The following is a 14,852-nucleotide window of genomic DNA, read 5'->3' as shown; positions in this document are numbered from 1 at the left end:
GAGTGTGTGTAAGAGTGTGTGAGTGTATCATCAGTGTGTGTGAGTGTGTGTGTCAGTGTGAGAGTGTAACTCTGTGTACGTGTGTGTGAGTGTATCATAGTGTGAGTCGGTGTGTATGAGTGGTTGTGAGTGTCTGTGAGTGTGTGTGTATCAGTGTGTGTGTGAGAGTGTGTGAATGTATCATTGTGTGTGAGATTCTATCAGTGTTTGTGTATCATCAGTGTGTGTGAGTGTATCAGTGTGTGTGAGAGTGTGTGAGTGTATTAGTGTGTGTGTGAGAGAGTGTGTGTCAGTATGTGTGAAAAACGTGTTTTACTCTGCGTTTTTCAAAACCCGCCGGCCCACGCGATTGAAACGGGACCATCAGGGGCCCCACCTTGCAGTCTCACAGCCCGATCCTCCGGGCGTTTCTGGGGTACCCCCGGGGGAACCCACCCCCCAGGGCTGGGTGATCGGTACTGATCACTCTTTGAGCGACTAACAAGCCTAACGATCATTAAACTCTGCTAACGATCATTAGTTGTTTAGGAATCTGTTGCTTAGTTGACACAAGTTATACTCCAGGCATTCTCTGGGAAACAGAGGCACAACTTTACGCAGAGGGGTGTGGGGGTGTGGAACGAGCTGGCCAGCCCTGTGGCTGAAGCTAAAAGCCTGCTTATTTCTGCTCTCTCTGTTTACTGTCTGGGCTTCTGTTTCTCGGTAAGGGGCTCAGGGCAGAGGTAAGCACCTCTCTGAGCGTGGGGTCGCTTCCAGACGAGGTGCTGACGCAGAGGTGTGTTAGATCACTGCTCTGGCAGGAAGTGAGGTCGTCGTGGGCAGAGCGTGACTGTTCAACAGACAACAAGGCTCCAGTGTCCTTACCAGAGAAAAGCCACATCCTCCTCTGAGCTGCGGCTGAGAGCTGGGCTCTGGACCTGCAGGGACACGGTACTGACCCATACTGACTGACCACAGAGGAGCTGGGCCCTGGACCTGCAGGGACACGGTACTGACCGATACTGACTGACCACAGAGGAGCTGGGCTCTGTACCTGCAGGACACAGTACTGACCCATACTGACTGACCACAGAGGAGCTGGGCTCTGGACCTGCAGGACACAGTACTGACCGACACTGACTGACCACAGAGGAGCTGGGCTCTGGACCTGCAGGGACACGGTACTGACTGATACTGACTGACCACAGAGGAGCTCGGCTCTGGACCTGCAGGACACAGTACTGACCGACACTGACTGACCACAGAGGAGCTGGGCTCTGGACCTGCAGGGACACGGTACTGACCGACACTGTCTGACCACAGAGGAGCTGGGCTCTGGACCTGCAGGACACAGTACTGACCGATACTGACTGACCACAGAGGAGCTGGGCTCTGGACCTGCAGGACACAGTACTGACCGACACTGACTGACCACAGAGGAGCTGAGCTCTGGACCTGCAGGGACACGGTACTGACCGATACTGACTGACCACAGAGGAGCTCGGCTCTGGACCTGCAGGACACAGTACTGACCGACACTGACTGACCACAGAGGAGCTGGGCTCTGGACCTGCAGGGACACGGTACTGACCGATCCTGACTGACCACAGAGGAGCTGGGCTCTGGACCTGTTCTCAGTTTAAGTTCAGGTTTTTGAACAGCTGTTTTTTTTTTTTTAAGACGTAAGAGCACTTACTGTTGTAAAGGCCTGATCAAGGAGAGTGGAGTCCTGCAGTACCGCTGACTGACCATCAGTGATTCAAGTCAAACCTGGGAAAGCAACACGACCGTAGCCACACTGCCCCCTTGTGGCCGGAGAATAGAATAGCACATCGGGCATAAACGGCAGGACAGCGAACAGCGGAGGTTTCGAGACCTTAAACCCACAGAGGGGGGTGGGGGTGGGGAACAGGCTGCCCAGCCCTGTGGTTGAAGCCGATACCCTGGCTTCTCTCCAGACACAGCTGGGTGAGCTCCTCCAGTCAGGACAGGAGGCTCTGCTGTACACAGAGGGGGGTGGGGGTGGGGAACAGGCTGCCCAGCCCCGTGGTTGAAGCCGATACCCTGGCTTCTCTCCAGACACAGCTGGGTGAGCTCCTCCAGTCAGGACAGGGGGCTCTTCTGTACACAGAGGGGGGTGGGGGTGGGGAACAGGCTGCCCAGCCCTGTGGTTGAAGCCGATACCCTGGCTTCTCTCCAGACACAGCTGGGTGAGCTCCCCCAGTCAGGACAGGAGGCCCTTCTGTACACAGAGGGGGGTGGGGGTGGGGAACAAGCTGCCCGCCCCAGCTGTCCTTGTGTGTTCTCTCTTGTATTGTGTATTCTATTTCGGAGAAGCACGCTGAGGAGCCACTTTTAAAATAAAATGAAATAAAAGCCGGAGGACACTCAATGCGACAGGCTTTTTTTTTTTTTATTGGGGTTTTACAGTTTCGGAGCAGCACGAACCCAGCCACAGCCCAGCCCAGTCTCACACCCTGCAGGAGACGTCACCTGCGAGGGGGGGGGGCGGCAGTCAGGTGACTACCTCACTCGAGTGTGAACTAACCTGCGTGACCAACTCCTTTAACTACCTCGCCCGAGCGCCTAGCTTGTTTAACTCACCTGCGTCACCCACCTGAGTCACTGCCCCACTCGGGTGACCGAACCGTTTTGACTCACGTGTCTGAGCACACTGGCTGCGTGGGTGACGTTTTAACTGCTGCTCACCTGTGTAACTACCTCGCCTTACCTCACCTGTCTGGCACGACTTGAGCTGCTGCCCAACCTGGGTCGCTGACCCGTTGAACTCGTCCCTTTACTGAACTGCCAGCGAGTTCGGTCCAGCACTGCGCAGGAGAGCAATCAAACTGCTCTTGTGCACAGCAGGCCTAGTGTTAATACTGACTCCCCAGGTGGAGGTAGACAGAGTGTGGCGCCCCAGAATCTCCAGCGTGGCCCCAGATAATCGGACCCGCGGATTTTCGTTTTGCCCCTCAAAAGATTCAGTTTCTCCCCCCACACGTTCAGCGCATTTTAATTTAAAAAAAAAATGTTACACCTCATTTCAATAAATTAAAGTCGTTTCCCAGGGAACTGGAGTGTGTAGTGGGGCTCCGGGAGATTCCAGACCTCCGAGGAAATAAGGCAGAGACAGATTCCCAGGACACAGGCAAGGGTGCAGGGAGCCAGTCTGTGCCCGTCTGACTCTCAGATGCAGATGCAGTGAGCCCGTCTGTGCCAGTCTGTGCCAGGAGTCTCCCATCCGGATACAGTGAGCCAGTCCCATCCGGATACAGTGAGCCAGTCTGTGCCAGTCTGTGCCAGGAGTCTCCCATCCGGATACAGTGAGCCAGTCTGTGCCAGTCTGTGCCAGGAGTCTCCCATCCGGATGCAGTGAGCCAGTCTGTGCCAGTCTGTGCCAGGAGTCTCCCATCCGGATACAGTGAGCCAGTCTGTGCCAGGAGTCTCCCATCTGGATACAGTGAGCCAGTCTGTGCCAGTCTGTGCCAGGAGTCTCCCATCCGGATACAGTGAGCCAGTCTGTGCCAGTCTGTGCCAGGAGTCTCCCATCCGGATGCAGTGCGCCAGTCTGTGCCAGGAGTCTCCCATCCGGATACAGTGAGCCAGTCTGCGCCAGGAGTCTCCCATCCGGATACAGTGAGCCAGTCTGTGCCAGTCTGTGCCAGGAGTCTCCCATCCGGATACAGTGAGCCAGTCTGCGCCAGGAGTCTCCCATCCGGATACAGTGAGCCAGTCTGTGCCAGTCTGTGCCAGGAGTCTCCCATCCGGATGCAGTGAGCCAGTCTGTGCCAGTCTGTGCCAGGAGTCTCCCATCCGGATACAGTGAGCCAGTCTGTGCCAGGAGTCTCCCATCTGGATACAGTGAGCCAGTCTGTGCCAGTCTGTGCCAGGAGTCTCCCATCCGGATACAGTGAGCCAGTCTGTGCCAGGAGTCTCCCATCCGGATGCAGTGCGCCAGTCTGTGCCAGGAGTCTCCCATCCGGATACAGTGAGCCAGTCTGCGCCAGGAGTCTCCCATCCGGATACAGTGAGCCAGTCTGTGCCAGTCTGTGCCAGGAGTCTCCCATCCGGATACAGTGAGCCAGTCTGTGCCAGTCTGTGCCAGGAGTCTCCCATCCGGATGCAGTGAGCCAGTCTGTGCCAGTCTGTGCCAGGAGTCTCCCATCCGGATACAGTGAGCCAGTCTGTGCCAGGAGTCTCCCATCTGGATACAGTGAGCCAGTCTGTGCCAGTCTGTGCCAGGAGTCTCCCATCCGGATACAGTGAGCCAGTCTGCGCCAGGAGTCTCCCATCCGGATACAGTGAGCCAGTCTGTGCCAGTCTGTGCCAGGAGTCTCCCATCCGGATACAGTGAGCCAGTCTGCGCCAGGAGTCTCCCATCCGGATACAGTGAGCCAGTCTGTGCCAGGAGTCTCCCATCCGGATACAGTGAGCCAGTCTGTGCCAGTCTGTGCCAGGAGTCTCCCATCCGGATACAGTGAGCCAGTCTGCGCCAGGAGTCTCCCATCCGGATACAGTGAGCCAGTCTGTGCCAGTCTGTGCCAGGAGTCTCCCATCCGGATACAGTGAGCCAGTCTGTGCCAGTCTGTGCCAGGAGTCTCCCATCCGGATACAGTGAGCCAGTCTGTGCCAGGAGTCTCCCATCCAGATACAGTGAGCCAGTCTGTGCCAGTCTGTGCCAGGAGTCTCCCATCCGGATACAGTGAGCCAGTCTGTGCCAGTCTGTGCCAGGAGTCTCCCATCCGGATACAGTGAGCCAGTCTGTGCCAGGAGTCTCCCATCCGGATACAGTGAGCCAGTCTGTGCCAGGAGTCTCCCATCCGGATACAGTGAGCCAGTCTGTGCCAGGAGTCTCCCATCTGGATACAGTGAGCCAGTCTGTGCCAGTCTGTGCCAGGAGTCTCCCATCTGGATACAGTGAGCCAGTCTGTGCCAGTCTGTGCCAGGAGTCTCCCATCCGGATACAGTGAGCCAGTCTGTGCCAGGAGTCTCCCATCCGGATGCAGTGCGCCAGTCTGTGCCAGTCTGTGCCAGGAGTCTCCCATCCGGATACAGTGAGCCAGTCTGTGCCAGGAGTCTCCCATCCGGATACAGTGAGCCAGTCCCATCTGGATACAGTGAGCCAGTCTGTGCCAGTCTGTGCCAGGAGTCTCCCATCCGGATACAGTGAGCCAGTCTGTGCCAGTCTGTGCCAGGAGTCTCCCATCTGGATACAGTGAGCCAGTCTGTGCCAGGAGTCTCCCATCCGGATGCAGTGAGCCAGTCTGTGCCAGTCTGTGCCAGGAGTCTCCCATCCGGATACAGTGAGCCAGTCTGTGCCAGGAGTCTCCCATCTGGGTACAGTGAGCCAGTCTGTGCCAGTCTGTGCCAGGAGTCTCCCATCCGGATGCAGTGAGCCAGTCTGTGCCAGTCTGTGCCAGTCTCGCAGGTGGCCCTACGCCGTCGGCCCGGCGCCCACCTCCACCTTGATGTAGAGGGTGTCGTTGCGCAGGTAGGGAGACGCGCCCCCCGCGCCCCCCGCGCCCCCCGCGCCCAGCCCCAGCAGCGCCAGGCTGGCGAACAGCGGGCAGCCGCTGGCCGCGTTGGCGGCCTGGCGGGGCCGCTGGAAGGACCCGGACCGGGGGTCGGGCAGGAAGGCCTCGCGCAGGGGCCGCCCGCCGCGGGCGCCGGCGGCCAGCAGGGAGAAGCTGACCCGCTGGGCGAAGGGCCAGGGCAGCACGTCGTCGAAGTCGCCCCGCAGCAGGCAGAGGAAGAGCGACAGGTGGGTGCCCCGCCCCGCCCCGTCCCCCTGGGGGTACAGGCGGCAGCACAGCCGGTACCCGAAGGGGCCCGTCTGGAAGGGGGGCGAGGTCAGGGAGTAGGGCCTGCGGGCGGCGGCGGGGGAGGAGGAGGAGGAGGAGGAGGAGGAGGAGGAGGAGGCCGCCCGGAAGTGTTCGGAGAAGCGCTCCACCTTCCAGATCAGGACCCCGTTGTGGGAGGCGACCGGAAGAGGGGGGGGGGGGAGGAGGGGGGAGGCGGGGGGGGGCGTCTCCCAGGTCTCCGGTCCCGGGTGGCGGTGAGGAGGAGGAGGAGGAGGAGGAGGGGCCCGGAGGAGACGGTCGTAGCGCTCGCACCGCGCCCGCAGCGCCTCGATGGCCCGGTGGCAGGCGGCCAGGTCCTCGCTCAGGACCCCCACGAGCTGGCGCAGGGTGGAGGCGTCCTCGCAGGCGCCCGCGGCGGGGGCGGGGGCGGGGGGCGGCGGGGGGGCGGGCGCCAGGCCCAGCAGCCGGGCCATGGCCAGCCTCTTGAAGGCGGAGTTGACCTCCTCGCCGCGGCCCAGTCGCGCCCCCAGGGCCAGGCTGAAGGCCAGCAGGAGGGCCAGGTGCTCGGGGGCGGCCGCGCGCAGGTGCTCGGGGAGGCGGGCCGGCTGCAGGAGAGAGGGGGGGGGCGTCAGTCTGTGCGCCAGCTTCCCTGGGGGCTGCCTCTCCCAGCGTTCCCATCATCCCCCTTCCTGTCCTGCTCCCCGGCTGTCTAGATCTCCCCAGACCAGTCCCTCTCCCAGCATTCCCATCATCCCCCTTCCTGCCCTGCTCCCCTGCTGTCTAGATCTTCCCAGACCAGTCCCTTCCCAGCGTTCCCATGATCCCCCTTCCAGCCCTGCTCCCCTGCTGTCTAGATCTCCCCAGACCAGTCCCTCTCCCAGCATTCCCATCATCCCCCTTCCTGTCCTGCTCCCCGGCTGTCTAGATCTTCCCAGACCAGTCCCTTCCCAGTGTTCCCATCATCTCCCTTCCTGTCCTGCTCCCCGGCTGTCTAGATCTTCCCAGACCAGTCCCTTCCCAGCATTCCCATGATCCCCCTTCCTGTCCTGCTCCCCTGCTGTCTAGATCTCGCCAGACCAGTCCCTCTCCCAGCATTCCCATCATCTCCCTTCCTGTCCTGCTCCCCTGCTGTCTAGATCTTCCCAGACCAGTCCCTTCCCAGCATTCCCATCATCCCCCTTCCTGTCCTGCTCCCCTGCTGTCTAGATCTTCCCAGACCAGTCCCTTCCCAGCATTCCCATCATCTCCCTTCCTGTCCTGCTCCCCTGCTGTCTAGATCTTCCCAGACCAGTCCCTCTCCCAGCATTCCCATCATCCCCCTTCCTGTCCTGTTCCCCTGCTGTCTAGATCTTCCCAGACCAGTCCCTCTCCCAGCATTCCCATCATCCCCCTTCCTGTCCTGCTCCCCAGCTGTCTAGATCTCCCCAGACCAGTCCCTTCCCAGCATTCCCATCATCCCCCTTCCTGTCCTGCTCCCCTGCTGTCTAGATCTTCCCAGACCAGTCCCTCTCCCAGCATTCCCATCATCCCCCTTCCTGTCCTGCTCCCCGGCTGTCTAGATCTTCCCAGACCAGTCCCTCTCCCAGCGTTCCCATCATCCCCCTTCCTGCCCTGCTCCCCTGCTGTCTAGATCTTCCCAGACCAGTCCCTCTCCCAGCGTTCCCATCATCTCCCTTCCCGCCCTGCTCCCCTGCTGTCTAGATCTTCCCAGACCAGTCCCTTCCCAGCATTCCCATCATCTCCCTTCCTGTCCTGCTCCCCTGCTGTCTAGATCTTCCCAGACCAGTCCCTCTCCCAGCATTCCCATCATCTCCCTTCCTGTCCTGCTCCCCTGCTGTCTAGATCTTCCCAGACCAGTCCCTCTCCCAGCATTCCCATCATCCCCCTTCCTGTCCTGCTCCCCTGCTGTCTAGATCTTCCCAGACCAGTCCCTCTCCCAGCATTCCCATCATCCCCCTTCCTGTCCTGCTCCCCGGCTGTCTAGATCTTCCCAGACCAGTCCCTCTCCCAGCATTCCCATCATCCCCCTTCCTGTCCTGCTCCCCGGCTGTCTAGATCTTCCCAGACCAGTCCCTCTCCCAGCATTCCCATCATCCCCCTTCCTGTCCTGCTCCCCGGCTGTCTAGATCTTCCCAGACCAGTCCCTCTCCCAGCATTCCCATCATCCCCCTTCCTGTCCTGCTCCCCGGCTGTCTAGATCTCCCCAGACCAGTCCCTTCCCAGCGTTCCCATCATCTCCCTTCCTGTCCTGCTCCCCTGCTGTCTAGATCTTCCCAGACGAGTCCCTCTCCCAGCATTCCCATGATCCCCCTTCCTGTCCTGCTCCCCTGCTGTCTAGATCTCCCCAGACCGACTCCTTCCTTTCCCACTCCGACCCTGTGGAAACATTCCCTGACCCATCCCTCTCCTGGGGAGAGCTGGGAGTCTCCGATAAGCACGGAGTCCGGGCCGTCGAGGGTCACGGCCGCCCGGCTCGGGATATTTTTCCCTGTGTTTTTCCCGGGGTTGGAGACGCTCCTACCTTGGCGTCACAGCCGACGGCGTGGAACGGGCAGAGGCTCCCTTCCTCCAGGGATCCAGCGTCACTGGGAACCTGGGAAGACCGGACACAAGGCCCCGTGAGCGACGGCTTTGCGGACATATTTATTTTTTGCGGGAGACGGGAGCGGCGCGGGGCATTCTGGGAATTCGGCGCGGCCGGCAAGGGGTCCTTGGCCTCCCGCCAAGAGTCCCTGGGAATGCTCGGCCTGTTTTCCAGGCCCTGAAGATTCGAGTCAGGACATCCTTGCGGGGGCAGCTGGGAAGGGTTTTTTTTTCCGGGCTGGCAATGAATTCTGGGAGCGCGCGAGGTCTGGCACGCAGGGTCGGGAGAGTGGGGGCAGAGAGGGGCCCACAGAGGGGCGGGTGGACGCCGGCGTCCCACGCGGTCACTGACCTGCTCTCCGGTGCCCCGGGCCTTCAGCGCCGGCTGGGCGGACTGGCCGGGCCTCTGCGGACAGCACTGCAGGTGGTCCTGGGACACGGGAAGAGAGGAGAGGGGGGGGGGGGGGCGGTCAGAGGCGGGGCGCTCGGAGACGGGCCGGCGGGCGGCGCCCGGTGCCGGGCCGCGGGACCGGCTCACCTGCAGCAGGGTCCAGGCCTGGGCCAGCTGGCAGTGGGGACAGGGGACCACCCTCCACTCACACTGCAGGCTCTCGTGCCAGCGCAGGGCCGCCCGGTCACCAGAGAACCGGCAGCCCAGGTTGGAGTTGGTGCAGGGCTCCTCCCTGTGGTCACACTGGCCATAGTGACTGGACTGAGAGAGAGAGAGAGAGAGGGGTTCACACACACACACTGACTGGACACTCCAGTACATGAACACTGCACTGAGAGAGAGAGGGGTTCATACAGACACACTGACTGGACACTCCAGTACATGAACACTGCACTGAGAGAGAGAGGGGTTCATACAGACACACTGACTGGACACTCCAGTACATGAACACTGCACTGAGAGAGAGAGGGGTTCATACACACACACTGACTGGACACTCCAGTACATGAACACTGCACTGAGAGAGAGAGGGGTTCACACACACACTGACTGGACACTCCAGTACATGAACACTGCACTGAGAGAGAGAGGGGTTCATACAGACACACTGACTGGACACTCCAGTACATGAACACTGCACTGAGAGAGAGAGGGGTTCACACACACACACTGACTGGACACTCCAGTACATGAACACTGCACTGAGAGAGAGAGGGGTTCACACACACACACTGACTGGACACTCCAGTACATGAACACTGCACTGAGAGAGAGAGGGGTTCATACAGACACACTGACTGGACACTCCAGTACATGAACACTGCACTGAGAGAGAGAGGGGTTCATACAGACACACTGACTGGACACTCCAGTACATGAACACTGAGACACACATCCTCACCAGGTAGTCCTGTAGGGGTCCACTCCAGTCACACCCGTCCTGTGCGTTCGGACACCGGACCGGGATGTAGGAGGCGTCGTTCTCCGCCGCCCGGTCTGGGAACACCTGCAACCCAGCGATCAATCGATTAGCCGGCCGATCAATCAATCAAAACACAGATATCGACCCCCACCACTAGGGGGGGCGCTATATTGGCTAACGACAGCCTCCACTGCGGTCCGTCAGCCTGTGCAGCGCAGGCCCCCGCTCTGAGGGTCTCTGGTGATGCTAGCGCCCCCTAGCGTGTCCGCTGGCCCGGTCTCTGTGCGGTGGGAACGGGCCCGCGGGTCAGGGAGCAGGACTTTACCTTGGACTGCTGTATGGGCTCCTGGCAGATCTGGCACGCGGCACTGCCGGCCTTCCTGCAGGGCAAACACAGGGCACAGTGACACAGGGCACAGGGCACAGGGCACAGGGCACAGGGCACAGGGCACAATGACACAGAAACACAGAGACACAGGGCACAGGGCACAGGGCACAGTGACACAGAGACACAGAGACACAGGGCACAGGGCACAGGGCACAGTGACACAGAGACACAGGGCACAGGGCACAGGGCACAGTGACACAGTGACACAGGGCACAGTGACACAGGGCACAGTGACACAGAGACACAGAGGCACAGGGCACAGGGCACAGGGCACAGTGACACAGGGCACAGGGCACAGTGACACAGAGACACAGGGCACAGGGCACAGGGCACAGTGACACAGGGCACAGGGCACAGGGCACAGGGCACAGTGACACAGAGACACAGAGACACAGGGCACAGTGACACAGGGCACAGTGACACAGTGACACAGGGCACAGTGACACAGAGACACAGAGACGCAGGGCACAGGGCACAGGGCACAGGGCACAGTGACACAGAGACACAGAGACACAGGGCACAGTGACACAGGGCACAGTGACACAGTGACACAGGGCACAGTGACACAGTGACACAGGGCACAGTGACACAGTGACACAGAGACACAGGGCACAGGGCACAGGGCACAGTGACACAGGGCACAGAGACGCAGGGCACAGAGACGCAGGGCACAGGGCACAGGGCACAGGGACGCAGGGCACAGGGCACAGGGCACAGGGCACAGGGCACAGGGCACAGTGACACAGGGCACAGGGCACAGTGACACAGAGACACAGGGCACAGGGCACAGGGCACAGTGACACAGGGCACAGGGCACAGTGACACAGAGACACAGAGACACAGGGCACAGTGACACAGGGCACAGTGACACAGGGCACAGTGACACAGAGACACAGAGACGCAGGGCACAGGGCACAGTGACACAGTGACACAGTGACACAGAGACACAGGGCACAGGGCACAGTGACACAGGGCACAGAGACGCAGGGCACAGGGCACAGGGCACAGGGACGCAGGGCACAGGGCACAGGGCACAGGGCACAGTGACGCAGGGCACAGGGCACAGTGACACAGAGACACAGGGCACAGGGCACAGTGACACAGGGCACAGAGACGCAGGGCACAGAGACACAGAGACACAGGGCACAGGGCACAGTGACACAGTGACACAGTGACACAGGGCACAGAGACGCAGAGACACAGAGACACAGGGCACAGGGCACAGGGCACAGGGCACAGTGACACAGTGACACAGTGACACAGGGCACAGTGACACAGTGACACAGGGCACAGTGACACAGTGACACAGGGCACAGGGCACAGTGACACAGGGCACAGTGACACAGGGCACAGGGCACAGGGCACAGTGACACAGAGACACAGAGACACAGGGCACAGGGCACAGTGACACAGAGACACAGGGCACAGTGACACAGGGCACAGTGACACAGAGACACAGAGACACAGGGCACAGGGCACAGGGCACAGGGCACAGGGCACAGGGCACAGTGACACAGTGACACAGAGACACAGTGACACAGAGACACAGGGCACAGGGCACAGTGACACAGGGCACAGAGACGCAGGGCACAGGGCACAGGGCACAGGGCACAGGGACGCAGGGCACAGAGACGCAGAGACACAGAGACACAGGGCACAATAACACAGAGACTGACACAGTGCACAAAGTGACTCAGCACAGAGACAGAGAGAGACAAAGTGACTCAGCACAGAGACAGAGGGACTGAGCACGGAGACAGAGGGACACCGCGCACAGACAGGGTGACTCAGAGCGGGCAGTGCGCTCCAGTACAGGGACCCCGAGATTCACCGCGGTTCGGGTACGGTCCGAGACGCCCGGTTCCGATCAGTGCCCGGCCCGCTCTCCGGTAATCCTGGTATCGGTTTCTCTTGTCTGTGCGTGTGTCTGTTTGGTTTTTTTAAAAATCTTTTCGAGTAGAGACGGGATATGCCCCCCTCTTCCTGGGGGGTTCCTCACGAGCCCGTGGGGGGGGGGGAGACACCTCGCAGGCACGTGCACGGAAAGCCCCCACCCCCAGCGCCTCGCGCCGCCTGCTCTCAATCTTCATCGTTTTTTTTAAAGCGATTTTTTCTTTTTACTTCCTACCGTCAGGGCGTGACTGGTACAGTATTTCCGGGACGGTCTCTCAGCTGCAATTATTTCTTGATTATAAAGTTCTAAATCTATCATATACGGGATATAAAGTTAACTACCCGCCATGAGAGCACACGACCGCGCAGTGACATTGGCGTCTACTATACTGGCACTGTGCGACACGTCTTCCTGCGTGCGGTCTGTTCTGGTCCGCCTCCGTGTCTTCTGTCCCGCCTTCAGGTCTCTGCGCGGTGCTGTCGCGCCGTCACTGTCTCACTGGGCTGCTCTGACTGCGCAACACCCGCCAGGTGAGACAGAGGGCAGAGACAGGAGACAGGGGCAGGGGCAGGGGCAGAGACACAGAGGCACGGATAGAGACAGAGACAGGGGCTGAGACACAGAGGCACAAACAGGAGACAGGAGACAGGAGAGAGAGGCAGAGGCAGAGACAGAGAGGCAGAGGCACAGACAGAGGCAGAGGCAGGAGACAGGGGCAGAGAGAGAGGCACAGACAGGAGACAGGAGACAGAGAAACAGAGGCCGAGACAGAGGCAGGGACAGAGACACAGAGGCACGGAGACATGAGACAGAGACAGAGGCAGAGACAGGAGACAGGGGCAGAGGCAGAAGCACAGACAGGAGACAGGAGACAGAGAAACAGAGGCCGAGACAGAGGCAGGGACAGAGACAGAGACAGAGACAGGAGACGGGCGCAGGGTCCGACAGTGGAGGGGGTGTCAGAGACCAGCCGGATACCCCTGACCCCTCACTCACCCCAGCAGCGCGCGGACGCAGGCGGCGCAGTAGCGGTGACCGCAGAGGGTCTGGCGAGGCCGGACCAGCAGGAACCCGCAGGCCGAGCACAGCAGCCCCGAACCGGAACCGTCCAGCGGGCTGAGCCCGGACACCTGGGCCACCATCCCCGAGGAGCCCGGGGGCAGCAGGGCTCGGACGGCGGCGGGGTCGTCCGTCTGTCTCGAGCCTCCTCCGGCCGCGACAGAAACACCCGTGGGCGGTGTGTGGGTTAGCTCTCGTGTTTCTTTCCCCGCGGATTGAAAAACAAAACACAGAAACGGCAGCGCGGGGCGTCCCGTGTGCGACGACAGTAGCCGCTCCTGACGCCGGAGAAGAGAAATGAATAATAATAATATTAATCAGACTAATAATAATAATAATAATAATTCCAGACGATGCTCACGGACACGGACTGCACTCCGGCAGGCAGGCAGGCGCTCTTGTGCTGAGAAGTGAGTCAGGCTTTTTAAACCCGCACCCACTTCCTCGTCAGAAAGCACCGGCCGGGCTTCCCCGCGGGGGGGGGCAGAGGGCCCCCCGGGCCGCGCGCAGGTAGGCCCTGGGTCTGGGTGGGGGAACCCTCTGTCTGTCCCTGTACCCCTCATTCTCCCTCTGTACCCCCCTATCTCTCTCTGCACCCCTCGTTCTCTGTCTGTAACCCCTCTTTCTCCCTCTGTACCCCTCATTCTCCCTCTGTACACCTCTCTCTCTATAACCCCTCTATCTCCCTCTGTACCCCTCATTCTCCCTCTGTACACCTCTATCTCTCTCTGCACCCCTCATTCTCCCTCTGTACACCCTCTATCTCTCTCTGAACTCCTCATTCTCTCTCTGTACCCCTCATTCTCCCTCTGTACACCTCTATCTCTCTCTGCACCTCTCATTCTCTCTCTGTACCCCTCGATCTCCCTCTGTACACCTCTATCTCTCTCTGTAACCCCTCGTTCTCTCTCTGTAACCCCTCATTCTCCCTCTGTACCCCTCATTCTCCCTCTGTACACCTCTATCTCTCTCTGTAACCCCTCATTCTCCCCCTGTAACCCTCTATCTCTCTCTGAACTCCTCATTCTCTCTCTGTAACCCCTCATTCTCCCTCTGTACCCCTCGATCTCCCTCTGTACACCTCTATCTCTCTCTGTAACCCCTCATTCTCCCTCTGTACTCCCTCTATCTCTCTCTGAACTCCTCATTCTCTCTCTGTAACCCCTCATTCTCCCTCTGTACCCCCCCTATCTCTCTCTGCACCCCTCGTTCTCTGTCTGTAACCCCTCATTCTCCCTCTGTACCCCTCGATCTCCCTCTGTACACCTCTATCTCTCTCTGTAACCCCTCATTCTCCCTCTGTACCCCTCATTCTCCGCCTGTAACCCTCTATCTCTCTCTGAACTCCTTTCTCTCTCTGTAACCCCTCATTCTCTCTCTGTAACCCCTCATTCTCCCTCTGTACCCCCTCTATCAATTCAATTCAATTCAATTCAAGGTGCTTTATTAGCATGACCGATGGGTACAATCAGTGTTGCCAAAGCAAATAAAAATAATAAAATTAACATAGAACAAAACAAAAAATAGAAGTAAAATAAAATCTACAGACATGTTACAGACATTTACAACAAAGACATATTATATAATATTGACATACTGTAGGCAGCTGGAGCATTATTGGGAGACGGACTCACTGTTCCTCAGGCTGTGACAGGAGATCACATACTGGGCTGCCAGATCAACTGAGTTCCCTCCTCCCTCTCCCAGTAGGATTGGGACCTGTTGTGGTTTTGGCAGGTGTGGGAAATCTGGGATTAGATTTCTGAATTTCG

General features: G+C 59.4%; 1 protein-coding gene across 2 annotated transcripts; it reads right to left on the bottom strand.

Annotated features, from left to right (window-relative positions):
• Positions 1-2,371: 2,371 nt before the first annotated feature.
• Positions 2,372-14,436, bottom strand: LOC148662444 (TNF receptor-associated factor 2-like). Of its 2 annotated transcripts, XM_088632055.1 has the most exons (7): positions 13,018-14,432; positions 10,065-10,119; positions 9,719-9,823; positions 8,905-9,078; positions 8,719-8,796; positions 8,305-8,376; positions 2,372-6,388 (listed from the first exon to the last, which is right to left on the bottom strand). In XM_088632055.1, the coding sequence occupies exons 1-7, from the start codon at positions 13,161-13,163 to the stop codon at positions 5,417-5,419; spliced, it is 1,602 nt and encodes a 533-aa protein (XP_088488181.1). In that variant the 5' UTR covers positions 13,164-14,432; the 3' UTR covers positions 2,372-5,416. The 2 variants fall into 2 exon arrangements, with proteins under 2 accessions (XP_088488181.1, XP_088488182.1); XM_088632056.1 differs by lacking the exon at positions 8,719-8,796 and having other exon boundaries at positions 13,018-14,436.
• Positions 14,437-14,852: the final 416 nt, after the last annotated feature.

This window comes from Lepisosteus platostomus, chromosome 5 (assembly GCF_059453375.1).
Source record: "Lepisosteus platostomus isolate fLepPlt1 chromosome 5, fLepPlt1.hap1, whole genome shotgun sequence".
In the NCBI taxonomy this organism is placed as follows: Eukaryota; Metazoa; Chordata; class Actinopteri; order Semionotiformes; family Lepisosteidae; genus Lepisosteus; species Lepisosteus platostomus.
Note: the sequence above shows the minus strand (reverse complement) of the source record. Positions and strands in the feature narration are given on the sequence as shown.

Coding starts and splice junctions, on each gene's coding strand:
- LOC148662444 (XM_088632055.1), bottom strand. CDS start 13,163: ATGGTGGCCCAGGTGTCCGGGCTCAGCCCGCTGGACGGTTCCGGTTCG. Junction 9,079..9,718: donor GACCCCTACAGGACTACCTG/GTGAGGATGTGT, acceptor TCTCTCTCTCAG/TCCAGTCACTATGGCCAGTG. Junction 8,797..8,904: donor AGGCCTGGACCCTGCTGCAG/GTGAGCCGGTCC, acceptor CCCGTGTCCCAG/GACCACCTGCAGTGCTGTCC.